This window comes from Phocoena sinus, chromosome 13, assembly GCF_008692025.1.
Source record: "Phocoena sinus isolate mPhoSin1 chromosome 13, mPhoSin1.pri, whole genome shotgun sequence".
Taxonomy (NCBI): domain Eukaryota; kingdom Metazoa; phylum Chordata; class Mammalia; order Artiodactyla; family Phocoenidae; genus Phocoena; species Phocoena sinus.
In genome coordinates, this window is record NC_045775.1 from 22,755,070 (window position 1) to 22,776,429 (window position 21,360).

General features: G+C 38.8%; 1 protein-coding gene and 3 non-coding genes across 4 annotated transcripts in view; all 4 read left to right on the top strand.

The window, feature by feature from the left end:
- Positions 1-21,360, top strand: part of WDR43 (WD repeat domain 43) — a 49,887-nt gene that overhangs the window by 17,265 nt on the left and 11,262 nt on the right. Inside the window, 8 exon segments of the mRNA XM_032652672.1 lie at positions 6,230-6,350; positions 7,118-7,257; positions 11,289-11,391; positions 11,909-11,973; positions 13,886-14,057; positions 15,558-15,644; positions 16,862-16,993; positions 18,298-18,429. Of these exon segments, the coding sequence (XP_032508563.1) occupies positions 6,230-6,350; positions 7,118-7,257; positions 11,289-11,391; positions 11,909-11,973; positions 13,886-14,057; positions 15,558-15,644; positions 16,862-16,993; positions 18,298-18,429 (952 nt within the window).
- On the top strand, positions 6,747-6,831 carry LOC116764810. Its single transcript, XR_004353022.1, has one exon. It is a non-coding gene; the product is annotated as a small nucleolar RNA SNORD53/SNORD92 (small nucleolar RNA).
- Positions 16,157-16,234, top strand: LOC116764808. The gene has a single exon (XR_004353020.1). It is a non-coding gene; the product is annotated as a small nucleolar RNA SNORD53/SNORD92 (small nucleolar RNA).
- Positions 17,190-17,265, top strand: LOC116764809. Its single transcript, XR_004353021.1, has one exon. It is a non-coding gene; the product is annotated as a small nucleolar RNA SNORD53/SNORD92 (small nucleolar RNA).

Below are 21,360 nucleotides of genomic sequence, written 5' to 3' on the forward strand. Positions count from 1 at the left end.
TAGGAATGCAAGAGATTTCTGCATTTATTTTGTATCCTGCAACCTTACCAAATTCATTGATTACTTCTAGTAGTTTTCTGGTGCCATCTTTAGGATTTTCTATGTATAGTATCATGTCATCGGCAAACAGTGACAGTTTTACTTCTTTTCCAATTTATATTCCTTTTATTTCTTTTTCTTCTCTGATTTCTGTGGCTAGGACTTCCAAAACTATGTTGAATAAGAGCAGCGAGAGTGGACATCCTTGTCTTGTTCCTGATCTTAGTGGTCACTTTCAGTTTTTCACCATTGACTGATGCTTTCTGTGGGTTTGTCTTATGTGGCCTTTATTATATTGAGGTAGGTTCCTCTATGCCCATTTTCTGGAGAGTTTATCATAAATCAGTGTTGAATTTTGTCAAAAGCTTTTTCTGCATCTATTGAGATGATCATATGGTTTTTATTCCTTAATTTGTTAATGTGGTGTATCACATTGATTGATTTGCGTGTATTGACGAATCCTTTCATCCCTGGGATAAATCCCACTTGATCATGGTGTATGATCCTTTTTTAATGTGCTGTTGGATTCTCTTTGCTAGTAGTTTGTTCAGGATTTTTGCATCTATGTTCATCAGTGATATTGGTCTATAGTTTTCTTTTTTTGTAGTATCTTTGTCTGGTTTTGGTATCAGGGTGATGGTGGCCTCATAGAATGAGTTTGGGAGTGTTCCTTCCTCTGCAATTTTTTGGAAGAGTTTGGGAAGGATGTGTGTTAGCTCTTCTGTAAATGTTTGGTAGAATTCACCTGTGAAGCCATCTGGTCCTGGACTTTTGTTTGTTGGACGATTTTTAATTACGCTTTCAATTTCATTACTTGTGATAAGTCTGTGTAGATTTTCTAATTCTTCCTGGTTCAGTCTTGGAAAATTGTACCTTTCCAAGAATTTGTCCATTTCTTCGTGGTTGTCCGTTTTATTGGCATATAGTTGTTTGTAGTAGTCTCTTATAATCCTTTGTATTTCTGCAGTGTCAGTTGTGATTTCTCCTTTTTCATTTCTAATTTTATTGATTTGCGTCCTCTCCCTTTTTTTCTTGATGAGTCTGGCTAAGGGTTTATCAATTTTGTTTATCTTCTCAAAGAACCAGGTTTTAGTTTTATTGATCTTTGCTATTGTTTTCTTTGATTCTATCTGCTCTGATCTTTATGATTTCTTTCCTTCTACTGACTTTGGGTTTTCTTTGTTCTTCTTTCTCTAGTTGTTTTAAGTGTGGGGTTAGATTGTTTATTTGAGATTTTTCTTGTTTCTTGAGGTGAGATTGTATTGCTATAACCTTCCCTCTTAGAACTGCTTTTGCTGCGCCCCATAGGTTTTGGGTCATCGTGTTTTCATTGTCATTTGTTTCCATGGTTTTTTTCTTGTTTTTTTTTTTTTTTGCAGTACGCGGGCCTCTCACTGTTGTGGCCTCTCCTGTTGCGGAGCACAGGCTCTGGACACACAGGCTCAGCGGCCATGGCTTACGGGCCCAGCTGCTCCGCGGCATGTGAGATCTTCCCAGACTGGGGCACAAACCCATGTCCCCTGCATTGGCAGGCAGACTCTCAACCACTGCGCCACCAGGGAAGCCCTGTTTCCATTTTTTTTTTTTTTATATCTTCTTTGATTTCTTCAGTGATCTCTTGGTTGTTTAGTAGCCCACTGTTTAGCCTCCATGTATTTGTGTTTTTTACAGTTATTTTCCTGTAATTGATTTCTAGTCTCATAGCATTGTGGTCAGAAAAGATACTGTATACGATTTCAGTTTTCTTAAATTTTCTGAGGCTTGATTTGTGACCCAAGATGTGATCTGTCCTGGAGAATGTTCCATGTGCACATGAGAAGAAAGTGTATTCTGCCACTTTTGGGTGGAATGTTATATAAATATCAATTAGATCTATCTGGTTTATTGTGTCATTTAAAGCATGTGTTTCCTTATATCTTTTCTGTTTGGATGATCTGTCCATTGGTGTAAGTGGGGTGTTAAAGTCCCCTCCTGTTGTTTGTTACTGTCAGTTTCTCCTTTCATGGTTGTTAGCATTTGCCTTATATATTGAGGTGCTCCTATATGTTGGGTGCATAAACATTTATAATTGTTATATCTTCTTCTTGGATTGATCCTTTGATCATTATGTAGTGTCCCTTCTTATCTTTTTAACAGTCTTTATTTTAGAGTCTATTTTATCTGATATGAGTATTGCTACTCCACCTTTCTTTTGATTTCCATTTTTGTGGAATATCTTTTTTCATCCCTTCACTTTCAGTCTGTATGTGTCCCTAGATCTGAAGTGGGTCTCTTGTAGACAGCATATATATGGGTCTTGTTTTGTATCCATTCAGCCAGTCTGTGTCTTTTGGTTGGGGCATTTAATCCATTTACATTCAAGGTGGTTATTGATATGTATGTTCCTATTACCATTTTCTTAATTGTTTTGGGTTTGCTTTTGTGGGTCTTCTTCTCCTGTGTTTCCCCCTTAGAGAAGTTTCTTTAGCATTTGTTGTAAAGCTGCTTTGGTGGTGCTGAATTCTTTTACCTTTTGCTTGTCTGAAAAGCTCTTGACGTCTCCATCGAATCTGAATGAGATCCTTGCTGGGTAGAGTAATCTTAGCTGTAGGATTTTCTCTTTCATCACTTTAAGTATATCCTGCCACTCCCTTGTGGCCTGCAGCGTTTCCACTGAAAAATCAGCTGATAACCTTATGGGGATTCCTTTGTATGTTATTTTTTGTTTTTCCCTTAGTGTTTTTAATATTTTTTCTTTGAATTTAATATTTGTTACTTTGATTACTGTGTGTCTTGGTGTGTTTTTCCTAGGGTTTATCCTGTATGGGACTCCCTGTGCTTCCTGGACTTGGGTGACTATTTCCTTTCCCATGCTAGGGAAGTTTTCCACTATAATCTCTTCAAATAATTTCTTACCCTTTCTTTTTGTCTTCTTCTTCTGGGACCCCTATAATTCGAATGTTGGTACGTTTAATGTTGTCCCAGCGGTCTCTGAAATTGTCTTCAGTTCTTTTATTCTCTTTATTCTGCTCCTCAACAGTTATTTCTACCATTTTGTCTTCCAGCTCACTTATTTGTTCTTCTGCCTCAGTTATTCTGTTATTGATTCCTTCTAGTGTATTTTTCATTTCAGCTATTATGTTGTTCATCTCTGTTTGTTTTTTAGTTTTCTAGATCTTTGTTATAAACAATTCTTGTATTTTCTCAATCTGTGCCTCCATTCTATTTCTGAGATTCAAGGTCATCTTTACTATCATTACTCTGAATGTTTTTTCAGTAGATTGCTTATTTCCTCTTCATTTATTTGGTCTTGTAGGCTTTTACTTGCTCCTTCATCTGTGACTTTTTTTTTTTTTTTTTTTTTTTATGAGTGGGATTGTGTTCCTGTCTTACTGGTTGTTTGGCCTGAGGTTTCCAACTCGGGGGTTTGTAGGCTATTGGGTAGAGCTGGGTCTTGGTGCTGAGATGAGGACCTCTGTGAGACTTCACTCCAATGAATGTTCCCTGGGGTCCCAGGTTCTCTGTTAGTCCAGTGGTTAAGATTAAGATTCGGAGCTCCCACCGCAGGAGCTTCGGCCTGACCCCAGGCTCGTGAACCAAGATTCTGCAAGCCGCCTGGGGCAGGAAAAAGAAAAAAAAGGGAACAATAACAAAGTTAAAAAGAAAATTAAACTAGGAAACTAACAGTTATGTTAGAAAGAATATAAAAGATGAATCAAAAACCGGAAGGGACATCAATACCACAGTAGTAAAAAGAAGGAGGACGGAAAAAGAAAGGGGTGGGGGGAAGGCCTTGGCTGTAGAGGGTGGGACCTAAGCAAGGGCAGGGTTTGGGTGCTGGGCGGGGCCAATGCTCAGGTCCCACAGGGCTGGAAAAGGCCCTGGGGGCTATGGGGGTTGGGGCTTGGTCTCAGAGGGCAGAGGACCTCATCTGGGAGCCCAGCAGGCCTCCTGGGCTCAAGTGGGCAGGACACACGCCCTCCTCTCCTGCTCTTCCGGTCTGGGAAGGCCCCTCCCGCCTGCCTCTCCTGTTCTCCCCTCAGCCTCCTTCCTATGCCCTCAAGGACCCAGGAGACCTAGAGGGGGCTTTGGAGGTGGGGGTACCAGCCTGGGAGCTCAGCAGACTCCTCTGCCCGAGTGGGCCAGGCGATCGCCCTCTGCTTCTCTCTGGCTCTTCCCCGAGAGTCCCTCCCGCCTGCCTGTTGATCCCCCCGGCCTCAGGGGTGCCGATCCTGTCTGGCCTCCACTTCTCCCCCACCCAGTTCCACTGCGTCCTACCGGTTCACCTTGGGGTTCCTCCCTTCCCCTTGGGTGTCAGAGTCCCCCACCAGCGGCCATTAGGCGCCCTAGTTGTGGGGAGAAGCTAACTCCATGTCTTCCCACACCGCCATCTTGACTCTGCCTCCACACTCTTCGCCTGTATATTTTTGATATTTTTCTCCTAGCCTTTTGCTTTTAATTTTATGACTTATTTTGTAGTACAGAGTTTTATTTAATTAAACTTGATTATTTTTTTCCTTTGTGATTCTTTGTTTGTAATTGCTTTGGAAGGCTTTTCCTAACCCCATGATTATAAAAACTTTCTCGTAAGTTTTTTTTTTTTTTTTTTCCCCCGGAACGCGGGCCTCTCACTGTTGTGGCCTCTCCCATTGTGGAGCACAGGCTCCGAACACGCAGGCCCAGCGACCATGGCTCACTGGCCCAGCCGCTCCGCGGCATGTGGGATCCTCCCGGACTGGGGCACGAACCCGTGTCCCCTGCGTCGGCAGGCGGGCTCTGAACCACTGCGCCACCAGGGAAGCCCCAGTATTTTTTTAATACTTTTAATCAGTTAGTTTTGGTTTAATTTTATTAAGTTTAGTGTGTATGTAATATAAGACAGGAATCTAATTTTGTTTTTCCAAATGAGTAATTTGACATATTCCAGTGTGACTGGCAGAGCAATATGTTTTCTTCCACTTTAGAACTAACCTTTATTCGTAAGAAGATTGCTCCTGTTACTTCTGTTTTTTGTTTTTAAATTAATTTATTTTTGGCTGCACTGGTTCTTTGTTGCTGCACATGGGCTTTCTCTAGTTGCAGCGAGCAGGGGCTAGTCTTCGTTGCGGTGTGTGGCTTCTCACTGCGGTGGCTTCTCGTTGTGTAGCATGGGCTCTAGGCACATGCGCTTCAGTAGTTGTGGCTCACAGACTCTAGAGCGCAGTCTCAGTAGTTGTGGTGCACAGGCTTAGTTGCTCCATGCCATGTGGGATCTTCCTGGACCAGGGCTTGAACCCGTGTCCCCTGCATTGGTAGGCGGATTCTTAACCTCTGTGCCACCAGGGAAGCCGTGCTACTGTTACTTCTTGATTTTATAAGTGAATAGCCAAGCCAGGCTCCTTGTTGCTTATAAATAGCATTAACGTATGCAACCGTCAACAAAGACTCTTGCTGTTAATCATATTTGTGGTATTAGAAAGGGATCATTTTACCTAATTTATTCTATTTTATCAACTAGGGACATATATTTGTGGATTTGGGGTAGAAATAATCTTTTTGTACTGTAGGTTGAGAGATCATTTGTGTTACTAAGTAAATTAAGTTCTCAACCTTCCAGAGAATGCAGGAACTATGGAGGGGATAGGCTGGGTTCTACGTAGAGGTCCAGCCAGCATGGTAGTTTCCTGGGCATTAACAGGATCACCATGGATCACAGGAGACACAGCTACCCATTTTACATTCTTATAGCTCTTATTAACCCATTTCCTGGTACCTCTTAAGATTGATTCTCTGTCCTATTGGGGAAGCATTACCTTGGTGATATGTCCAAGGTTGGTTACCTGAGTCAGGATTTTAGGGAATGCAGTTTGGCATAGAACCTTGAGTGGTTTTTTTTTTTTTTCTCTCTAGTTGCGGAAAGCTGGGGCTACTCTTTGTTGTGGTGCATGGGCTTCTCATTGCGGTGGTTTCTCTTGTTGCGGAGCATGGGCTCTAGGCGTGCGGGCTTCAGTAGTTGTGGCGCACGGGCTTAGTTGCCCCATGGCATGTGGGATCTTCCTGGACCAGGGCTCGAACCCGTGTCCCCCGCATTGGCAGGCGGATTCTTAACCACTGCGCCACCAGGGAAGCCCCTTGAGTGGTATTTTTAATGCCTAGTTTGCCTTTTGTTTTCTTTTTGCTTTAAGTTTCCTGCCCATTCATTGAGATGTTTTTATTTCTCTTCACAATACAGCAAATGGAAAGGTGATAATAGCAGCGTCAGTTCCCTGTGTATCAGCCCAGATGGAAAGATGTTGCTTTCAGCTGGTCGAACAATCAAACTATGGGTTTTGGAGACCAAAGAAGTCTACAGAGTGAGTGAATCGAATTACTTGTAAGCATAACAGTTGTGTAGAGTAAGTATGGAGAAAGGCAGAAGTCTGAGCCAAAGAATATTGATTTAAGAATACAGATGTGTTATTTTCAAGCATATGAAATAGTACAATTAATAGACAAAAGTAGTCCTCCAAATCTGTTAAATAGATGAGACATGTCCTTTTTGCATGCATTGGAAGAATGAATGTAAATGGGAAATGAAATGAGTAGAATTTGAATTAAGTATCTTACTCTCTTCAATAATAATATAATTATATAATAATGCTAGTAATTTTTTATTTCTAGCTTGCATCCAGCATTTGGTATATTACTGTATTTAGCTGTGGAGATTTAGAATTACATTTTGAGTGTGCTCAGGGGTTACTGAACTTTTGGTGCTGTGATGATGCCTCAAAATTGTGGTTTCAACTCGCTGAGAGTAACATGAAGACCTACAATTCCTTGGCTGTGTCTGAGCACCCAGGCACCCCTTTTAAAATGGATAGAATGAAGTGAATCTTTAACACAAATATGGAAGAAGTAAAGATTGTGGGGTAGGCTCACGGGAGTTGGAAGGGACGGCTTTAATGTTGAGATTTTTTTGGATGGAGTTTTTTAAAGTGAGAGGAATATAGCACAAATAACCTTAGTAGTCTGGAGCTCTGATTTCAGATGTGTATCATGTATATTGTTTATGATACATATGAACTCCTAATTTTTGTTACTGCTTTACACCCTCTCCTAAATGAGATTTAACTTTCTCTAGCACTTCACGGGACATGCAACGCCGGTTTCATCACTTATGTTCACAACTATCAGACCTCCTAATGAGAGCCAGCCCTTTGATGGAATTACAGGTCTTTATTTCTTATCTGGAGCAGTACATGACCGGTTACTTAATGTCTGGTATGTAGTCTTTTGGATTTTGGGAGGTAACATTGCCTTGAAAGAATCGGTCATAGCTTATATGGTTAATGTAAATGATGAATATGAGATTTGCTTTATTGTATTTAATGTTAGATTTATTTTATATTGACTTGTAATGAGGAATTGAGCCTGCCTAAAAATCAGATCTTTATGAGAAAAATTTAAGAGCATTACATAATAGAACTTCCTCCATGCTTGTTTAGAGATAGAGTGGGCTGAATATTTTTGTGACTGGGCAATTTAAAAACCTTTATAAAAAATTTTTTTAGGAAAATCTCTGATTTTGTTGAAAGAGATGACTGTCAGGGTTAGTGCAATAATGCCTATTTGATGGTTTACTGAGGACATTAAATTCCTTGGTTGTGTCTGAGAATTCCCAGTAGCCTTTCCTTGCAGTGGTTGCTGTCACTAATTCCCTTTGAAGCTACTTTTTTTTTTTTTTTTTTTTTGCGGTACGCGGGCCTCTCACCGTTGTGGCCTCTCCTGCCGCGGAGCACAGGCTCTGGACACGCAGGCTCAGCGGCCATGGCTCACGGGCCCAGCCACTCTGCGGCATGTGGGATCTTCCCGGACCGGGGCACGAACCTGCGTCCCCTGCATCAGCAGGCGGACTCTCAACCACTGTGCCACCAGGGAAGCCCTGAAGCTACTTTTGAAAGTAAAAATCAATTTGGTATTGAAGAGCCATCAAAAAGTTTTTAAATTTAAGAAATAATAAGAAATTTCTTGGATTTTATAACATCATCTATTGGTGAAATTAACTTTTTTTCTTTTACCTGATGTTCATGGACAGAATATGTAGAGATTTTAAAAATAGAAGTAGTTTCTTATCCTAATGATCAGTTAGTTGAGCATGCTCTTGACCATATAAAGTTACTGTAAATTTATACCAAATAATACTCAGAAATGATACTCATCAAATATGTATTTCTTAAAGTAGTAGTGTGGGGAAAGGTTCATGTCAGTCTGGAGGTGGACCTCTGTTCACCTCCAGACCATCAGCTTAGTTCCTAATTTTGCCTCTTATAATCAAATTGTGTTGGTTTTCTGTCCTGTGTTTCATTTTTGAGGAGTGCCTATTGGAATATCTTATTTTGGTTCTAGAGGGTTTATCCCTAACATAAGAAATTAGTAATGCCAAAAAAGTTAAAATCGGCCACCCCAATCTCCTGACATTACTGAGGTGCTTCAGTCTTTAATGCCTCACCTCTTTGGCTCCTGAGACTAGGGGTCTCCAGCTCTATAATTTTTTGTATAGCAGAAAAGTTGATTTCTGCTGTCTTAAGATCCTGAAGATAGTTTGTGTATACCTGGGGCTTCCTAGTAACAGAGGAGTAAACCATAAAAAACAAACAGATTAAAATGGATATTGAAAGGCTGCCCCCAAAGGCCATTCATGAAAACTTAATGTTTTATTAGGTAGAGCAAGCCGAGGGTTCCCTTATAATTACCTTTGAAAGACACATTTCTGAAAGAAAATAACATTTGAAGGCTTCTTGCCACTGAATGAAGATTAAAATTAAAAAAAAAAAACAACTGAAAAACCCTTTCATATTACTGCAAGGAAGAAGTACTGTCTCCTATTGATGTGCTAAAATAGCAGCTTCTGCTGTGTATAGTCGTGCGATAGCAGTGATTTTGAGTATGTATATAGTATGAGTAACTTCATTTTAGAATGAACCTTGTTTTATTACGAAGTTATTATGCATGAAATATTTAGAATTTATCAAATCAACTCTTAATTTTCTTCTAGACACAAAAATACTGAAAGACTGTTTACTGGTAAATGTATAAAGTCTCAGTAGTTAATAAAAAGAAACTGATCTTGAATCATGTTTGTAAGCCACGCTTGTTACTCTGTTACTCAGTCTTTATTTTTAAAATTTGTGACCAGATTTTTAAAATAGCTTCACTGAGGTATAATTGACATAATAAATTGTATGTACTTAAAGCAAAAGCATAATTAAGTTTTTACATATGTATACAAATGTGAGATTATTACCACAATCAAGACGGTGGCCACCTGCATTGCTCCCAAGAGTTTCCTTGTATCCCTTTGTAATCCCCCTCCCCACCTCAGTCTACAGGCTTGTTGACATGTTTGGCATATTACAGATAAAGTTGTTAAGGACACTTGTGTACAAGTCTTTTTACAGACATATGATTCATTTTTCTTGGGCAACTACCTAGGAGTATAATGGCTGCATCTTACGATAGGTGTATATTTAACTTTTTAAAAAACTGCCAGATTTTTTCCAGAGTGTTTGTACCATTTTACATTCCCACCAGCTGTGCGTAAGAGTGCTAATTCCTTCACATCTTCACCAACACTTTATATGGTCATTTACTTTCAGCCATTCTGATAAGTGTGTAGTGGTATCTCAGTGTGGTTTTAAGTTGCATTTTCCTAATTACTATTGATGTTGAGAATCTTTTAAGTACTTATTTGCTATCTGGATATGTTCCTTGACAAAGTGTGTGTTCAAATATTTTGGCCTATTTTCTGCTGGGTTGTTTGTATTCTCACTGAGTTTTGCGAGTTCTCTGTATATTCTGAATATAAATAAATTATTAGGTATATGCTTTACAAATATTTTCTCCTAGTCTGTGGCTTGTGTTTTTTTTTTGAAACGAAGCAGTTTTTAATTTTGATGAAGTACAGATCATGTTTTGAAGTCTTTGTTTAACCCAAGGTCACAAACGTGTTCTCCTGGAAGTTTTTTAGTTTTAGGTCTTGTGTTTATTTGGTTCTGTGATCTGTTTTGAGTTAATTTGTGTATATGGTTCAAGGAACGGATTGGGGTTCATGGGTTTGTTTTTTTGTTTCTTGGATATCCAGTGGTCCCAGTACTCCCAGTACTATCTCCAGTGAATTGGTGCTGCATATATACACGTTGAGTCAATTGCCTGCTACTTGGAGTAGTCATGTTGTATGAAGTCCTCAGGAGCACTGATTCAGTGATACTAAACTCTTACTCCTTGAGGAAACACCAGGGTTTGGTTTCTGCAAGCCTCTGGTTACAACATTTTTGTCATCTAATTAATACATAACCTTGTTTTATGTGTATTTCTGTTTAAAGATACCTTAGTTTATTTGTATACATACACACACACACATAGCTGATTAACTTACGTCAGAACAGAGTTTATCGAACTTAAACATTTTCTCCATAAGCATCTCACAGCCTTTTTACTCTTAGGGACACTAGACCGCACTTCAGCGTTATACTTGGGGGCCATTTTAAATAGTGAAATCACCAACCAAAAGCATAAAAGCAAAAAGTGTGGCGCTAAATAGGCTGGAAAAAGAATACTTAGTATGAAAGCTGAAGTAAAAAGGCAGAGCATAGCCTTGTTAAACCTCACGAGCATTGGGCTGCTCATATGCCTCGCTGCTCTATGTAGACCTGTTAAAGACCATGAAATCACCACAAATAGTGATTGCGGGGTCTACAGATCCATTTTAGCAAGTAGGCAGATTCCCAAAGAATCAGCCAATAGTGAGGATCATTTATCTATCTATCTATCTATTTCTGGACTCTGTTTTCTCAGTATTGCTGTGATAATCCTCCTCAAATTAATCTATAGATTCAAAGTGAATCCAGTCAAAATCCCAGCAATCTGATTTTAAAATTCAAGTGGAAACACAAAGCACATAGAATAGCCAAATGACTTTGAAAAAGAAGTTGGAAAACTCACTTCAAAACTTGCAAAGCTGCAGTGATCCAGACAGTTGGCATTGCCATCAAGATAGACAAATAGGTTAATGGAAAAGAACGTTGCTCATTGTTTAAGTCTGCCACAAATGCATTAATGCTTTCTCTTTTCCCATATAACCATGTCACATGGTAGTGACACAAATGCTTCCCTTATTTTGATCTTTAATTACCTTACTTAGCTTTCAAAAGATGAAAATGCTGTTGGGAGCCGATTGCTGTAACTCCCTTTAGGTGTTTGCCTTTTTTTTTTTTTAAATGTCTCATTATCTAATCATCGGTTTTGTTATCTAGGCAGGTCCGTTCAGAAAACAAAGAGAAGAATGCAGTGATGTCTTTTACAGTTACAGACGAACCTGTCTATATTGACTTGACTTTGTCAGAAAATAAAGAAGAGGTAAATGGCTTGTTTCTTAGAGACTTTGTTTTTGGACTTCACAAATACTATTTTTTAAAATCAGGGTTTTGATGATTTGATGATTCAGGAAAGAGAGAGAACAAAATAAAAATCTTAGACTATTCGAAGTAATCATTGGATTCTGTATTGAGTGCTCATGAGGGGAGAGGACAGGGCGCAGTGGCGTTTTCAGTAATCCTGACACGTGGGCCTGCGGTTGGTTCCCTGTTGTCAGCCAGTGCGCTTGGTTGTTGACTTAGCTCCTCTAACTTCCATGCTGCGTTCTCATGGACTGTGCTGTCTTCTTAGCCTAAACTTTTATTTATAGGCTTGACAACAACTACTTGAATTGTTATTTTGGTGGCAGTGATTATTTTTAAATTCAAGAGTTGAACATCCTTACTGTTTTGATTTATCTCTTGTTATTTGAAGGGTGGAGAGGGTAGTTGGATTTTCATAAGTAATTATTAGAGTAGACCGAAGTATATTACCTATTAATGTTACATTTTTCTTTTAGCCTGTCAAGTTAGCTGTTGTTTGCAGAGATGGTCAAGTTCATCTTTTTGAACACATATTAAATGGGTAAGTAAGAAGTTTCTCAAGTCAGAAATTTATTTTCCTTCCCTGACTTGCTACTTATTTATACTCCCACCTCAATATTCTTTGCTTTATGTTACTTTTCATTTAGATTGTTCTGAAAGCCTTCTTAATTCTTTGTCTGTATGACTACATACATTGCCAGTGAGAACTCAAGTTTTATTTTAAAAGAAATTGGTTCAGTAGGAAAGCTTTGCTTGTGAACTTTGGTGAAGCCTTAATTTCTAACTTTGATAGTGTCACACATTTGTCACACATTTGTGGATCAGTGAATGCTTGTGTTTTGATGGACACAGGGGAGTTGCTGATAGGATGTGTAGTAGTCATAGACCAGGGGTCAGTAAATTATGGCCTGCAGGCCACATCCAGTAGAGACCACATGTGCCCCACCCCGCCCCCCAAACAAAAATATTTACTACCTGGCCCTTTTTAGAAAGGTTTGCCAACTCTTGCATGTGCTATAAACATGGTCTGAGACTCAGTCATGTGCAGAATTATGTTAAACTTTAAAATGGTTTCAACTTTTTATTGTCAGTTGGTGCCCTTCCTTTTACAATTCTATATAGGGATTATGAAAGTAATATACACTTATTTTAAAACATTCAGGATGCATAGACAATTGATTATAAAACTCAAGTCTCCCTCCATTGAGTCCCACTCCCTAGAGGTAACTTAACATTTTGATGTGTAGCACTTGAGGCCTTTATTTATATAGTCATTTGTATGCATGGAATGTATAGTTGAGGGCCCAGAAGTGGTGGACCATGGTAAGGGCTTGGGCATTTCTCTTTGGGCAGTAGTAAGCTGTTGAAGGATTTTAAACTGAGGATTGATGAGGTTTGACCTAAGTTTTAAGACATTAAGTTTTAAGTCGTTCTATCTGATATGAAGAGAATAGACCACAGAAGGGTAAAGCCCAAAGCAGAGGCCAAAAATCCTGGATAGAGATGGATGTGGAGTTGGGAAACTAGGAAGAGTGAGTTGGAAAGATAGCGGGGTGCTTACAGTTGGGGTTATGGAGGGTGTGTACTTAGTGGTGATAAGATGTCTGTGGTGTGAGGAGCGTGTGGCTAAGGTACAGGGAAGGACAAGGTTGCTAGCGGTAGAAGGCTAAAGGAACTGAGAGGGCAGGGTGTCAGAAGGATCGTCAGACTGCATGCTGTATACGGAAATCACTAAGAAAGGGACTTCTCAGCGGAATTGTTGGACAGAGTGACAGCCACTCACATCTTTAAGAAATGCTGAGTGACCCAGAGGCCATTGGATGACGGCAGGAGGGGAATGTAGCTGGTAGCTGGTGACGGCAATTTCAAAGGTTTTGGAGGTGGTGGAGGGAGAGACTACTTGTCTTGAAGTGTTAGTGAAGAACAAGAAACGTACTTGAATCATTGCCAAGGGTCTTGGCACTAAGGGTGTGGGGGAGGCTGCCGAGGCAAGCAAGGTGAGGAGAGCTCTCAGAGAAGTTGAGGATCTAATTTTGTTTATATTTTGCTGATCATCTTGCTCCTGGAACTCTGATGCAGAGGTCATGGTGAGGATTCAGGGGTTGGAGGCAATTAGAGATGGGGCTGATTAGAGTAGGGCAAGAACAGAGCCATTTGGGGCTGAAGCTCAGGGTGGTGAGAGAGAGCACTTGGGAGCTTGGGGCCTTTTGTAAGTGTTGATAGAGTGGGATAGAAGAGCAGGTGTGCCTCAAGGCAGGTTTTGGTGGTGAGGTCTTGAATGTTGGCAGGGTGGGGATAGATGAAGTCTTGACAGGAACACTAGTGCTCTGGGACACTGGTCACTCCTGATGATGCGGAGGCCGGGGAAGGGTCACATTTCATGACACCAACTTCAGAGAATTAGTGTGAGATGCTATTTCACATTTTCTAATCTCATTTTTTTCCATTCCCAGATACTGCAAAAAGCCTTTGACTTCAAACTGCACAATTCAGATAGCAATGCCTGGGAAAGGCAAGAAATCAACACCAAAACCCGTCCCTATTCTAGCAGCTGGTTTTTGCTCCGACAAAATGTCATTGTTGCTTGTATATGGCAATTGGTTTCAGCCCACCATTGAGCGAGTGGTACGTAGCTGCTCCTCTGGAGTAAAGCAGTGCAACGTCAACATGTCTGTGGAAGAGAATGATTTTAAAATGATATGTTGGTCTGTTTATTGGAATACTTAAGAAGATGTCATATGTTTCCCCTTAACTGAAGGACTTTTCAGTGGATGGTTCATTTTAACTTGTGAGAACTCTGTATATAGTTGGTCCTTGAACAACACAGTTTTGAACTGTGTGGGTCCACTTACGCGTGGATTTTTTCCAGTAGTAGATACTACAGTACTTCACCATCCAAGGTTGTTGAATCCACAGATGCGGAACTATGGATACGTTATAACTATGAACAAGTTGTAAGTGGATTTTTGACTGCACAGAGGGTCGGCGCCCCTAACCCCTGCATCGTTCAAGGGTCAACTATGTAATTTTACTTAACCCAGTATATCCAAAATATCGTTTAGTATAAAACATTATTTGAGATACTCTGCCCCCCTTCTTCCTTTATTTGGTATTATGTCTTTAAAATCTGGTGTATATTTTTCACTTACAAGCCCATCTCAGTTTGGACTAGCCACATTTCAGGTGCTTAGTAGCCACAGGTAAATCTTAATAAGAGATCCCGTAGTAATAGCACACATTGAGTATTCTAAGTGGAAACGTAATGGGTGGGGCAGTGGTTTAGGTTTTTTGATTACAGAAGTTTCTTTGGAGACTTTTGGTGAGTTACTATGAGCATGTCCAATAGGTGAGAGACTGTGAGAGGAATATCTCTTGCTTAAGCAATCTCTTGTTGAGTCTATTTAAAAATACTTCTTACTTTAAAAAAATGTAATACACGGTTATGGTGTGACAAAAAAGGGAGAGAAGTGTTAAACTGTAAACATACGTCTCCTTGCCATACGTGGATCTCATAACCTCACTCTCCAGATGCAGCCTGTTTCCTGTGTGCTTTGTGTCTTTCCAGATATTGATTAGGTGGATATAGAGAATTACCTATAACTTTAAGCCTTATAGGTACATATGTACTTTGCTGCATCTCACTTCCCCTCCTGTTTAATACCATATCAGGACATAGAGATTCACCTTAGAGCATTTTATTAATCAGCATTGCTTGTCTTTGACTAGCTTGTGGAAGGATAGCAGTAGGAAATTTAGGGTAGGATCAGTCTTTTTTAAGATAGATTATAAGGTGATGAGCTAATAATGTTTTCTTTAAAATCTGTTACGTTTTAAATGTCAGTCTTTTAAAACTGCGTATGTGAAAGATTTGAGCAGTACATAACTGAAGAAAGTAAACATTATGCCTGGTATCTTCAGAGTTTACCCATTTTCCTCATGTGGCATCAATCTGAATGGTGATCAGTCTGAGTGACCAGGAGTTTTCTGTGGAAGCCTTCTATACTTTTTTGTATTTTTATAAAAATGCATTTCTTTTTCACTTTATTCTTACTCCCAATTACTTTGTTTGACGCTTTTTTTTTTTTACCTTCCACCCCCTTTCCCTCTTTAAAATTCTATTCCCAGGCTTTAAATTCCAAAGAACCTCATATGTGTTTAGTAAGAGATATTTCAATCTGCTGGGCCCCAAAAGTAGAAACAGCTATAACAAAGGTGAGTGCATTTCATATTAGAAGTTAAGAAAAAAGATATTTGAGTGAATTGAATTGTTATGTAATACTATGTTTAAACTCTTAATATCCTCTTTATGATCTTGTCTTAACAAATTTTGTGGGATTAGGTTTTAGATATTAAGACTGTAAAACTTTTTTCATTTCTGTGCTCTTGATTTGTTGAACGAATGAGTGAATAGGTGACTAGAAGTTGAAGACCTTGGATTTATTTAGTTCTTCCTCCTCCACCCCACCCCCAGTGCAGGATCACTGAGTAAATATCAGTATCAAATTTATCGAATTATTTCATCAATTTATATACTTAAAGGGACAAAACTTTGTTGAGAGGAATGCTGTATTTCAGGGTGGAATAAAACCTAAATCCATGATGGGGCTGGAATTAAATACCAGATATAAGAACATTATTGTCATGCTTTATTTTGAATATAATGTGGCATCTACATGGAGACATCATGTGTTTGGCAGTCTAATGAAAAAAAGGAAAGCCAAGACATGCTATGATGACATTCAAATGGTTTCGCTTCTGGCTGAGTTTCAGAGATGACACCTTTCTCTTGGCTGTCTGAGCATTTCTGGCAAAGATCAATTATTGGAGGTAGTCATAAAATGTACAGCTTCACTCTTTAACGTTTTTTTAAAATTATTTATTTATTTTTGGTTGCTTTGGGTTTTTGTTGCTGCGCGTGGGCTTTCTCTAGTTGCGTCGAGCGGGGGCTACTCTTCATTGCAGTGCGCGGGCTTCTCATTGTGGTGGCTTCCCTTGTTGCGGAGCACGGGCTTCAGTAGTTGTGGCACGTGGGCTCAGTAGTTGTGGCTTGTGGGCTCTAGAGCTCAGGCTCAGTAGTTGTGGCACATGGGCTTAGTTTCTCTGCAGCATGTGGGATCTTCCCGGACTAGGGATCGAACCCCTGTCCCCTGAATTTTTAAGTCAGTGTGTCATTGTGTGATCTGTAGATTTTGTTTTTCTTGGTTCTTACTCTTACATGTTGCAGGCTTTAAAACAGTGAATGTTCAGATTGTACTTAAATGCCAGTATTCAATTAAAATATATCTTTAATTCATATCCTATTGAGTTAGTTACATTAAGTTTTTCAGTAGGAAAACCTTTTAAAAGCTGTTAGTTTTCTCATTGGGGATAAATCTTGCAAAGAGTAAGACAGTTTCTTTTGTCACACCCCTGCTATTCCTGTTTAACAGGTGAGGACACCAGTGATGAATTCTGAAGCAAAAGTTCTGGTGCCTGGGATACCTGGTCATCATGCAGCTATCAAGCCTGCTCCTCCACAGACTGAGGAAATAGAGAGCAAGAGGAAATTAGGGGAAAAGGAGGTAATACACTCATTCTGACCATTTTTGAGTTTGAAATTTAAGATTACTTGGGAGATTCTAAGAATTATATTGGATGGAGCCAAAGCTGAAACTTCAGAAAATGGAGAGGACAAAACTCTTATTAACTAAAGAGGGTACTCTTCTGGCCATTTGGTCATTGTTAGCTGGATAAGGTAATTGTAGATTAAGCCAGGACTTGCTGTGATGATTTTCATTGGGTTTCGCATGTTGCTGAGTTCCAGTGATGCCTTGTCTCTTGGCTGTCTGAGCATTCCTGGCTGGTTTAATGCTAGTTAGCCTTTAAAAGTGATCGTCATTATAACCTCTTAAAGTGCTTATAAATTTCATTTTTCCTCAACTCTTAAAAAACCTCTTGTGATTACTTGTCTGTGAAAAATCCTTTTTTGTCTTCCATTCACTTGTCACTCTTGTCTAAGTAATCTAGAATTTTAACTGTTTAATCATTAGAGAAAGAGTGTTTCTTTACCTGATTTTAAATGTCTTGCTTTATTGGGGGTGGGGGGTTGGGGAATAACATTGCTGTTCTTAAAAATTGTTTCTCAATAACATGATATCTGATTTAAAAATACGGTGTCAACTTCCTCTAGTTTGGCCTAGATCCTACCCTTTAATTTTTTCCTACCTTTTTAGTGTTTTTCATAAAACATAACCCAAACAGGAGGCTTTACCAAAGCCTCTCTGTTTGCTTTGGTAGTAGTAGAACGTTCATATTTTGATTGAGCTTCCGAGGGGCTGGCAGAACACAGTTGTTAGATTTGCTTTCATAAGGGATTAGTTATGTACAAGTGAGTTTTTGTATAGCAAACAAAGAGAAAAATAGGAAGACATCTTATAAATTTTGGGGGAACATAACTGTCTTTATGCTCTTTTGATAATATTTGTTAGCAAAAGATCCGAGGTTGATGGCAAGGGATAATTACAGAAGGGGAAGCTTTTGTGATTATAGGTCTTTTCTTGTGCTTTAGTCATCAGTTGCCTGATCCTTGTCTTTTTGGAATCTTCATATAGGGGGGATTTTATGAATTACATTTTCAAATCATGGTTTTCAGTTTTTTTCACTGGAGTCTGGAAACTTGGACTGCAGGTATTACCCTTGTCTACGACATTGGCCTTTTGGTGATGAGATTCTGTTGGAATGAGGAAGAGCGTATTTGTGTTTTTCATTGTTGAGGTGTGAATCAGTCAGTGGTTTTTGTCTTCTGAGACATAAGCACAAAGTAATTTGACCAAACTGCTTTAGGTGTTGTCTCATATAACATTAACTGGTCATTTCTGTTCTGTAGGTTAGCATTGAAGAACGCCTGGGAGCACTGGATATAGATGCGAAAAAAGAAAAGGACACCCTTCCACAGACAAACAGTTTTCCAGTTCTCCTCACACAGGGTTTAGAAAGTAATGATTTTGAAATGCTAAATGTAAGTATTATAGCAGTTTTTAAATGAATTAAGATGGTTAATTTTTCTTAGAAAGTGATTGACAGCACATTTACAGAGTGAATAGTCATGTTATGTAGCTGTCTTGAATTTAATGTTTTGTGAGTTTAGTCAAATATATATCACTTGGTGGCACTATACGGACAGTCACCAACCTACAAAGGGATTGTATTAAATTATTTTGAACCTGGAATGCATTTTCTCATAGAAATATTGTTGTGAATTGTTACTAGGCTCTTAGGCTTTAGTTCACAAAAGCCTTTATAAACATTGTGTAGCTGAATTATAATACTCAGCATTCTAGATCACAATTTATATTTTTTTCTGTAGGAAAATGCGTTCCTGAGTTTTTACTCTGGATTCCAGAAACTTAATTCCCCCTGGCCGTGAGAGGGGGCGGTGAGGTGGAACCTTGGCAATGGATAGGAGGTTTGGGGGAAAAATTCGAGAGGGTTGGGGGTATATAAAAGGGAGGCACTTATGATTTCTGTGTTTGTAAGTTGGTGACTGCTTGTATGATGTTGCTTAATTTAGTCCTCTTAAATTCCAAAATTTGAAAGTGGTCTGTAGAGAAAATTTAAGTGTAAAAAATTGGACTTAAGCACTGCCTGATCAGATTAAAGCAGTTTATATTTGCTAAGTGCATTTATTCCTAGTGACTCGTAGTGATATTATGGTGCCACTTAGTATAGATGTGACTTTAATATGCAGCCTATGAATAAGGTCTCTCTGACTTGTATTTTGATCTAAATGGGAATATCTTATATTTGTGTTTAAGGGGATTTTGCAAAACAGGACGGGGGAAGCCAGGCATATCTAAAAACCTAAACTTACCTTTAAAATAGTTTGTGAGTGTATGTATTTTGGGAGGTCAATTTTAGTTTAACATGGCATGCAAACCTAGATGAGGATTTGGTGAGAAATAAGCTATAGAAAACAATTGACAGTGTTTTTAAAATATAACTTATCTGCCGTCATTGCTTACTTAACTGTGCTTTGAAAACTTCTTCAGTAGTACAAGTGAATCAGTTATTGTTTTGTTTTGTTTCTAAGAAACATTTCAAAACATTTAACACTACAGTGGGCCACCATGAACCCATCACTCAGTTTCAAAAATTATTAGCACTAGCCAGTCTGTCTATTATTGTTCTGTTTGCTCACCCCCTACCCAGGTTACAGTGAAGCAAATTTCAGATCTATTATTTATTTCATCCACAAATATATCCCTGTTCAACTGTAACAATAGAAATTCCTTTAAAAAACATAACCACAATTCATTATCACATATAAAAAGGTGAACAGTGATTCTTTAAAATCATCAAATATCCAGTTAGTATTTATCTTTTCGCTGATTGTCTTGTAAAGTTTTTTTCTTTGCTTTCTTCAAAACTGGATCCCAACGAAGTCCACACTATTTGGTGGATTTGCCTTTTCTGTCTTTTGCAATTTGGGGAAGCTAGGTTATTTGATCTAAAGAGATTTCACATTCTGGATTTTGCCTCCTGCAAATCCATTTTACTGGGTCATTTAACCCAACAAGTATCATTTAATATAATTCTTGTCCATCATATTCCTGTACAATGGTAGTTGGATCTAGAAGCTTGAAGAGATTCAGATTAGAATCATCTGGCACTTCGGATGTGACAGTGTGTACTTTTGTCAGGTGTCAGAGTTGTTGGGAGAGTAAAGGAAATGATGATTGTGAAAGCACTTCTTAAATTGTAAAGAATTGTACGTGTAAGATCTTTTCATTATTAAGGACTTTGAGGTGATACGTCGTATTGTTTAAGTAGAAGTCAATAACCTTTAAAAAAAAAAAAACAAGAAAGAAAAACCAGAATATAGGAGTATTCCCATACTGTATTACCTGGGATATCATGCATTCTAAAGAGAAAGAGGCAAGTAAAAAAAAAATCAAATATTTTTTCCCCTGGAAAGTGTGTTCCTCATTTCCAAAGATAACCTTCTGAGGATATGTGAAATATAATAGGAGGTCATTAAAAATAGGAATGAAAAGGGACTACCCTGGTGGTCCAGTGGGTAAGACTCCGCACTCCCAATACAGGGGACCCGGATTCGATCTTTGGTCAGGGAACTAGATCCCACGTGCATGCTACAACTAAGGAGTCCACATGCCGCAACTAAAAGATGCCACAACTAAAAGATCCCGCAACTAAGACCCAGCGCAGCCAAAATAAATATTAAAAAAAAAAAGAAAGAAAGAAGAAAGTGAGCAGTGTCAGGTATGCAACATAGGACCAAAGGTGAGGTTAAAAGTCCCTGCTGTAGAACACTTGACATTAAAGTTCATGGCTTTTTAGGAAAGTGGCAATTTGACCTAAAGAAATAGTCTATAGCTTATGCAAAAAAGATGTGCTTAGTCATTTATATAATTCATGGTACCCATAGGAGTTATATATTTTAAAATATTTGAAAAATTTTATTTAAATTAAGTATTTCTTAGAAGTTCCCATTTACAGTAGTACCAAAAAATGCCTAGGATAAATCTACAAAAGGTGTTTCTACCTCTACATTGAAAGTTACAAAAATTGGGAGAAATTAACCAAGGCCTATGTTCATGGTTGGAAGATTCAATGTTGTTAAGATGAGCAATTCCCCCCAAATTATTCTGTGTATCCAATACATTCCCAATTAAATTCCAGCACAGCTACCTTTTAGAAATTCAAAGGACATGAAGTAACCAAAGTAATTATAAAATGAAGAGCAAAACTGGGGAGCTTACCCTACCTGATTTCAAGAAAAAGCTGTCGTAATCAAGATAGTTTGGTATTAGTGAAAACATAAATATAGATTAAGGAACCAAAATGGTCCAGAAATAGACCACATGCAATTGGTTTTCAGTAAAGGTGCTTCTCAGTTGAGTCAGTTGGGAAAGCGAAGTCTTTTCAACAG